General features: G+C 34.1%; 1 protein-coding gene across 1 annotated transcript in view; it reads right to left on the bottom strand.

The window, feature by feature from the left end:
• Positions 1 to 1,667: 1,667 nt before the first annotated feature.
• HELRODRAFT_104410 (hypothetical protein) overlaps positions 1,668 to 8,086 on the bottom strand; it is a 7,659-nt gene continuing 1,240 nt past the window's right edge. Inside the window, exons 4-12 of the mRNA XM_009033490.1 lie at positions 7,808 to 7,900; positions 7,378 to 7,480; positions 4,866 to 4,980; positions 4,386 to 4,563; positions 3,968 to 4,205; positions 3,570 to 3,732; positions 3,146 to 3,337; positions 2,052 to 2,759; positions 1,668 to 1,991 (exon numbers count right to left, since the gene is read on the bottom strand). Coding sequence (XP_009031738.1) covers positions 2,692 to 2,759; positions 3,146 to 3,337; positions 3,570 to 3,732; positions 3,968 to 4,205; positions 4,386 to 4,563; positions 4,866 to 4,980; positions 7,378 to 7,480; positions 7,808 to 7,900 — 1,150 coding nt within the window. The 3' untranslated portion in view covers positions 1,668 to 1,991; positions 2,052 to 2,691. The remainder of the gene's footprint in view (positions 1,992 to 2,051; positions 2,760 to 3,145; positions 3,338 to 3,569; positions 3,733 to 3,967; positions 4,206 to 4,385; positions 4,564 to 4,865; positions 4,981 to 7,377; positions 7,481 to 7,807; positions 7,901 to 8,086) is intronic.

The following is an 8,086-nucleotide window of genomic DNA, read 5'->3' as shown; positions in this document are numbered from 1 at the left end:
TTCATATATATATATATATATATATATATATATATATATATATATATATATATATATATATATATATATATATATATATATATATATATATATATATATATATATATATATATATATATATATATATATATATATCAATCATGAAATGTTACTGCTCAGGCTACATCAAAATTTTGGAATATCTTGGGAAATAATAAATTGGCTCAGAAGCTACTTGATTGGCCGAACACAGCAGGTTTCGTTCAACGGGAGTTTGTCCTGCGTCAGTGTGGTTCGCTCTGGTGTGCCGCAGGGTTCTGTTTTGGGTCCTTTATTGTTTCTGCTTTATACATCTGATGTGCTGAAGATAATTGATTCATATGATTTTAAAAGCCATGCATATGCAGACGACATTCAAATTATGTTATCAGGTAAACCGAAGTTATTTCAAGACGAGATTACGAGATTCATTGAATGTATAGCGGAGGTTAATCTGTGGATGTCGAGAAAAGAAATGAAGCTTAACCAGGGTAAAACAAAATTTCTTCCTATTGGTACCAAGCAGCAGTTGGCGGACGTGGATATAAATTCAGTTGTTATGAATGTTAAAAAAATAGATTTCTGTAAAGCAGTGTCGAACCTAGGTTTTATAATTGATTCAAACCTAACAATGAAATCTCATTTAAAGATGATCTCTATATCATGCTTGGCACAGATTAGAAGAATGAAACGAATTCGAGAATCACTTGATAAAGACGCAATGCAGACTCTGGCGCATGCGTTGGTGCACTCACGTGTCGATTATTGCAATAGTTTATTTTATGGACTCCCGGCTAGATCCATCAAAATTCTGCAATCGATACAAAACCGTACTGCCTGGATTGTGGCTGGATGTCGATGGTATGATCATGCCACACAGATCCTGAGTGATTTGCATTGGTTGCCCATAAATAAAAGAATTGTTTTTAAAATCTCTGCCACAGTTTTCAAATCACTAAATGGTCTGGCTCCAAAATATTTATCAGATAAACTGAAATTAAAAACGTCGATCGCATCTGGTGTGCGTCTGAGGTCTGACGATTCGAACATTCTTGAGGTTCCTCATAGACAGCTAAAGATTGGATCGCGTGATTTTGCTGTCAGGCCCTGTCGTATGGAACGGCTTGCCGTCAGCCCTCAAAATGCCTGGAATGAACATTGCTGAATTTAAAAGACAATTAAAGACATACCTTTTTTCATTATAGTTCATCTCTTTTCATTCTTGCTATTTCGTTATTAATATTGTTATAATTTGATAGCGTTTGTGAAAACTGCTATAACGAACGCTATATTAAGTTTTCTATTAATAATAATAATAATATATATATATATATATACATATAAATCCACCATATAATTAAACCATTTAATACGACATTTAGTCATTAATTTATTAATTAATTTATTAATTAACCAGTTATTATACCAATTAACCAAACCACCAATTATATTTATATATATATAAATATATATATATAAACCACCAATTAAATATATATATATATATATATATATAGGCATTAATTTATAGTGATGTATTGATGTGATTGGTCGTTTTGGTAATGTTATCTGGTCATTCTTTATTATCAGATTGATGTAATTTTCAGAAAAAAAATTGAGCATCATTATCATCAACGTTTTCATCATTATCATCATTTAATCATAATTTGAAATATATATATATACTTGTCATACAAATTTTTTTACACAAATTCAAATGGCAAAACACACACTCATATACAAAGACTCAAGTATACATAAATATCTACAAATATATATGTCCCTTGTTATTATATATTAATATATCATTTTGATTCATATATATATTATATATATATATTACCATGTGTTATGTATTACTAAATGTTATTTTATTACTCAAAAAAAAAAATAATTCAACTCGTAAGGCTTTTTTTTCTCAAAATCTTCAAGTAATTAAGATAATAAAATTAATCAGGTGATGTGTGTATGTGACGTACGGACTATGTGTGTGTGTGTATGTGTGTGTGTATGACATACAAACGTGTTTTTGTGTGTGTTTGTGTGTCTGGTGTGCGTGTTGTTAATGATACTGAAAAATTTTGTCGCCAATACTAAAACCAATGCCGGCTTTAAAATGTATTTCCTCTATACCAACACCTTTACTAATGTTTAAAATTCGTCCAATGCCACGCCAGCCAACAGATGAAATTATTCTATCAAAAATAATAAAGCAAATATTTTCATTCTACAAATCAGCAGTCTTTTCAAAGCAGAAAGAAACTGTTAATTGAAAGTTTTTTTGAAGTTTTTCCAACCGCAGTTTCAAGATACAAAGGTCAGTAGAAAGACAAAACATGTTTGCAAAATCAAAATAGTAGCAAGATCTGTATCACTATTGAAAAACGAACAATCGAACGAAGCAACATGGTCTAATCTATAATTATTACAACATAGAGAGACCGTTCGTTTTTTTTATAAAAAAAATTTCAAAACACAAAGTTTTTTTTTAGTATCAACGTTTTTATTCAAAATACAATTTAATGTTCACAAGGTCTATCAAACCTATGAGAAATGAATGAATGAGTAAATGAGTGAATGAATGAGTAAACGAATGAATGAACCATAAACGATTAAATGAATGAGTGAATGAATGAGTGAATGAATGAATGAATTAATTAATGAGTTTCCTAGCTATCCACGTCCCCCAATTTTCTCAATGGCATCAAGATCGTCTGTGTCCAGTCTCTGAATCTTTCGCCCTGTTTGAAAGTTACAAAGTTACATGATTGAATAATTGACTGATTGAATAACCGATTGATTGGTTGAATAATTAGCTGATTGATTGAATAACTGGTTGATTGGTTAGCTGATTCATAGTGACTATTCAATCTTTTAAATTTTGAATTGTCCTCACTATTTGATAAACTGACTGGCGATTGATAAAATAGATGAACGCTTGATCAAGCAGAAATGAAGTAGATGACGACAACAACAAACACATCAACAACAACAACAACAAACACACGCACAAACAACAACAAACACACAAACAACAACAAACACACCAACAACAACAACCAAGCACACAATCGCAAACACAACAACACAAACACAACAACAACAACACAAACACACCAACACGAACCAAAATGTGCCTCGATAGCTCTCATCATCTGCATAGACGCCTGGCTATCGATCATGTTGATGGCCAGTCCATTCTTCCCGAACCGACCGGTCCTACCGATTCTGTGCAGGTAGGTGTCGAAGTCTACCCTGTGCATGGTGTCCACGGGGAGGTCAAAGTTCACGACCACTGTTACTTGTTCAACATCGATTCCTGCGTTGATATTTGTTATTTCGATATAGCTCAATATCTGTGTGTAAGGTTATCTGTAATTGTGGGTAGTTATTTTGTATGTATGTATGCATGCGTGCATGTACGTATGGCTATTTGTATGCAAGCGTGAGTGTGTTTTAAAACGAAACAAAACAGCTAAAAGTAGAGAAGAGAACTAAGTGAAATACAACGAAACAACAGTCACTCAAAAATAAAAACCCAGCAAACTGACCCCTAGCCGACACGTTGGTGGTGATCAGCACCCTCTCTTTGCCCTCCTTGAACCTGGCTATGACTGCAGCCCTCTGCTCGACGACCAACTCTCCAGACAGAAGAGCCACCTGGTGGCCATCGCCTGACATCTTCTCGGCCAACCAACTCGCACAACGTTTCGTCTGTCGTTAATGATGATAGTAGCGATAATAATGATGATGATCATCATGATAGTGGTGGTTGTGATTATGATGAGAATAATGATGACGACAACAATGATGATGAAAACAACAACAACAATAATAATAATAATGAATAATGATGATGACAAAACATGAAACACAAAAACGGAAACCGGCCCGACTGATGATGGCGAATGATGGCGAGAGTGGCAAAACAGACTACAGAGAGACTAACATGGCAGAAGACCATGCACTGTCCTATACTGATGGCAGAGTAAATGTTAGATAGAGCCCTGTATTTATCTTCGTCGCTCTGACACTCGATGTAGTACTGCTTGATGTTCTCGAGGCTCTCCTCCTCCCGCCGCAGTCGGATGACCATGGGGTCCGATATGATCTGATTGGCGAATTTCATCACCTCCTCGTCGTACGTGGCCGAGAACAGGAGCATTTGGCAGTTGGGTCTCAGTTGGCTGATCGGTCAGTTGGTAGGAGTGGTTGGTTATTTATTGACCAATCAATTGACCGACCAAACACAAAAATCAATCAATCTTCGTTTTGCGTAAAACACACAAAAACGAAACATAAACAATCAAACAGACAGATAGAAAGATAAGCAAACTGACAAACAGACAGACGCCATCTTCACTAACTTCCTAATCCTAACAGACTGGTCCTGATGACCCTGCTTATCGATCATGACGTCGGCCTCGTCCAATACGAACACCACGATCTTTGACATGTCCACTGCGTGAAATTTCCAACACCAATCAAGCAGGGTACCCGGGGTTCCGATTATGATGTGGAAGGGAAGTTTTTCATTTTTACTCACTGTGAGATTTGAAAGAGTGAATGTGTGAATGAGTGAATGAATGGATTAATGAGCAAGCAAATGAATTACCGATTAAATGAATGATTGCACAATGAATGAAAGGTTGAATTGTGAATGAAGAAATGAAAATAATGAATAAAAGTTTAATAAATACGAAGTTTAAATAGTCAAAATAGTTATTTCAATCTGGTAATATGTAAACCAGCCTGACAACAATTCAACCAACCAACCAGCCAACCAATCAACCAGCCAACCAATCAACCAGCCAACCAACCAGCCAACCAATCACACACATACTTACCTCTATTTCCTCTGACAGCATAGCCAATTTGAATATCAGTCATAAACTTTGACATCTTCTCGGTCACATCCCCAATCTGTAGGGCCAGTTCATAGGTGGGGGCCAGGCAGAGACACTAATCGAATAGTAATAGTTAGAAGGATTAGTGTGAGGTGAAAAAGTAAGCTGTTACCAGTTTATTTTTTATTTTTTTTTTTTTTTTAATCCAAATTTTATTTGACAGAAAAAATAAGTCAGGAGATCAAAAAAGTAACAAACTACTTGTGCAGACCACCTTAACTAATTAAAGTTCGTGTGCAATGTACAAAACACAAAGTAGACAAGTCGTTAAATAGAATTAAACATAATAAAAATATATATATACATACACACACATACACACATATACACATACATATATATAATAACATCTTAAACATCGACGGACATGGACATAACTTCGCTCTTAGCATAATGCTTAAAGTGTTCAATTGTAAGTTGCAATTGGTTATGCATAGCTAAAGCGTTCCAAAGTCTAACTCCCTTAGCAACCCAACTTCTATCGTAAGTAGAAGTTCTAACTTTTTTTGACATCAACATACCATGTTGTCTGGTGGCCGATGTGATCTTACAAAAAACATTTAGGTGCTTATAATCGTTATAAGAAAGAATTTTATAAAGAAAAATCAGAAGAATGTAATTGTGTAATTGATCAAACCTAAGAATTTTATGACTTCGGAACAAATGATTGGTGTGATCACGATAACTTAAGGAGAAACACAGGCGTATAAAACTCTTTTGTAGCACAATGATCTTATTGATTAGATATTTACTTGCGGATCCCCAGAAAACATTCCCATACAGCAGATAGGGATATAGAAAAGAATAATAAAGCATCATCATTGTTTCAGTATCCAATCTGTTTCTCGCTTTAAATAATATTCCAATAACTTGATACAATTTATTGACTATTTTGTTAACGTGATTGGTCCATTTTAAATCACTTTGAAGTATAACCCCCAAAAATTTTATCGATTGCACTCTTGGGAGCACAGTGCCCTGAATGAACAATTTATTTTTTTCTAGAATTTTGTTATTAGTACTTATTTTAGGGCCAAATATAATATAACATGATTTACTTAAGTTCAGTGCCAATTTATTTTTCAAAAACCAATCACAGAATTTTTGGAGCTGACGATTCATTTCTAGGAACAATTCATTTGGGTCTTTTCCCGACAAAAAAATATTGGTGTCGTCGGCGAACAGGATTGTAGTACATTTATCTGATATTGAAAAAATATCATTTACAAAAATTATAAATAATAGGGGGCCGAGTATCGAACCTTGGGGCACCCCTGTTTGAATTTTAAACGGAGGAGACACTACATTATCAACTGAAACAAACTGACTCCGATCAGATAAATACGACCTGAACCAGTCAAACACAACTCCACGAAAACCGTACATCGACAACTTTTGTAGCAAAATTTCGTGATCAATTACATCAAAAGCCTTTTTTAGGTCAATGAAAACACCCAGGCTAAATTTTTTCTTATCGAAACCCTCCAAGAGAGACAAATGCAACTCAGCAATGGCCTTCTCAGTTGAAGATTTTGGGACAAAACCATACTGATGTCTATTGATCACGCTATGCTCAATCAGATAATCCCACATGCGATTGAACATTAGCTTTTCAAAAATCTTGGAAAAAACCGGCAGTATTGAGATTGGACGGTAGTTTTCAAAAAGAGTCGGGTCACCACCTTTAAAAACCGGTATTACTTTAGCCATTTTTAAATCATCAGGGAATTTGCCCATTTTAATAGAATCGTTAAATAGTTTTGAGATTTGACTAGCAACATGAAAAACAGTATGTTTGAGGATCTTAGTAGAAAGAAAATCACAATCAAAACTATTTTTCAAATTCAAATTGCCAACGACCGAGACAATCTCATCCGGAGTTGTGTCTCGTGGAATAAATATTGGGTTATTAGAAACCACATATGGACCGACATTTGAAATCAACTGACCATCGCCTAAAATTTTATTGATATTTTTACCTATCTCAACAAAAAATTTATTCAACCCTGTAACGGTGCTCAATTTAGCAGTTTCACATATGATGACTGATTATTGTTGTCACCATTATCATTATTGTTGTAAATGTGATTTAAGGTAATCCGTCATCAACAAAAATTACTCACTAATCCATTTGGTGAAACAACAAAAAATCACCAAGTCACTCACTCACTCACTCACTCACTCACTCACTCACTCACTCACTCACCCACTCAATCAATCAATTTTTAGCGTCCAGAGACCCAGTTCCCCTGAGGTAGGATGTTGTTTTCTTTGCCATCAATTTTTTGCGCCAAATTAGGCGATCAGTTGTATCCAGTCGTTGTATCCAGTTGTCGTCAGGAATGGTGTCCAAATGTAAAAATTTCCCCAAAATTATTCTAAGTCACTCAATCAATCACTTAACCATCAAACCAGCCAATCAGGTAACTAACCAGCCAACCAACCAACTCACCTGGGGATAATTTTTACTCGTATCGACTCTACTCAACATGGTGAGGACAAAGGCCGCCGTCTTCCCTGTTCCACTCTGAGATTGGGCTATCATATTTGCCGGCCTGTTATAATAAAGTACAAACAATATAATTTTTTAACGTAATAATTATAATCGTAATTAACATAATTAAGTATCGGTATAATTATTAAGTAACGTTATACTTTTAAAATGTAAAGTACTACTGAAACAGTATTCAAATCTTAAGAAGTGTAAATTGTACTACTATTAGACTGCAATTTAGAATGAAGTAACGAAATACACAATAACATGCACTGTACTGTACTTCAATCTAACTAAAGTAATGTAATGTATTAAATGGTGGTGCATAGTAACTTTACAATCTGTTACAATTGTAAAGTTACTATGTAACTTTACAATCTTTACTTACGGATTTCCTAGTAAAGAAGGTAGGGCTGTCTCTTGAATTTTTGATGGAGCATTGAACTTCATCTCATACAGGCCTTTCAGGAGCTCGGGTTTTCTAATGAAAAAATATTTTAAAATTTTAATTAATTATAAATAAATAAAATGAATCTACTTATAATCAATATATTTATTTATAATTAATAATAATTATTATAAAATAAGTTTTAAGAGATATATAAACAAATAAATGTATAAATCTCTCTGCAAATTTTTCTGTAACAAAAAAAGGTAAAAAAAACTA

This window comes from Helobdella robusta, assembly GCF_000326865.2.
Source record: "Helobdella robusta unplaced genomic scaffold HELROscaffold_92, whole genome shotgun sequence".
NCBI classification, from domain to species: domain Eukaryota; kingdom Metazoa; phylum Annelida; class Clitellata; order Rhynchobdellida; family Glossiphoniidae; genus Helobdella; species Helobdella robusta.
The sequence above is the reverse complement of the archived record's forward strand: the minus strand, read 5'-3'. Positions and strand labels throughout refer to the sequence as shown.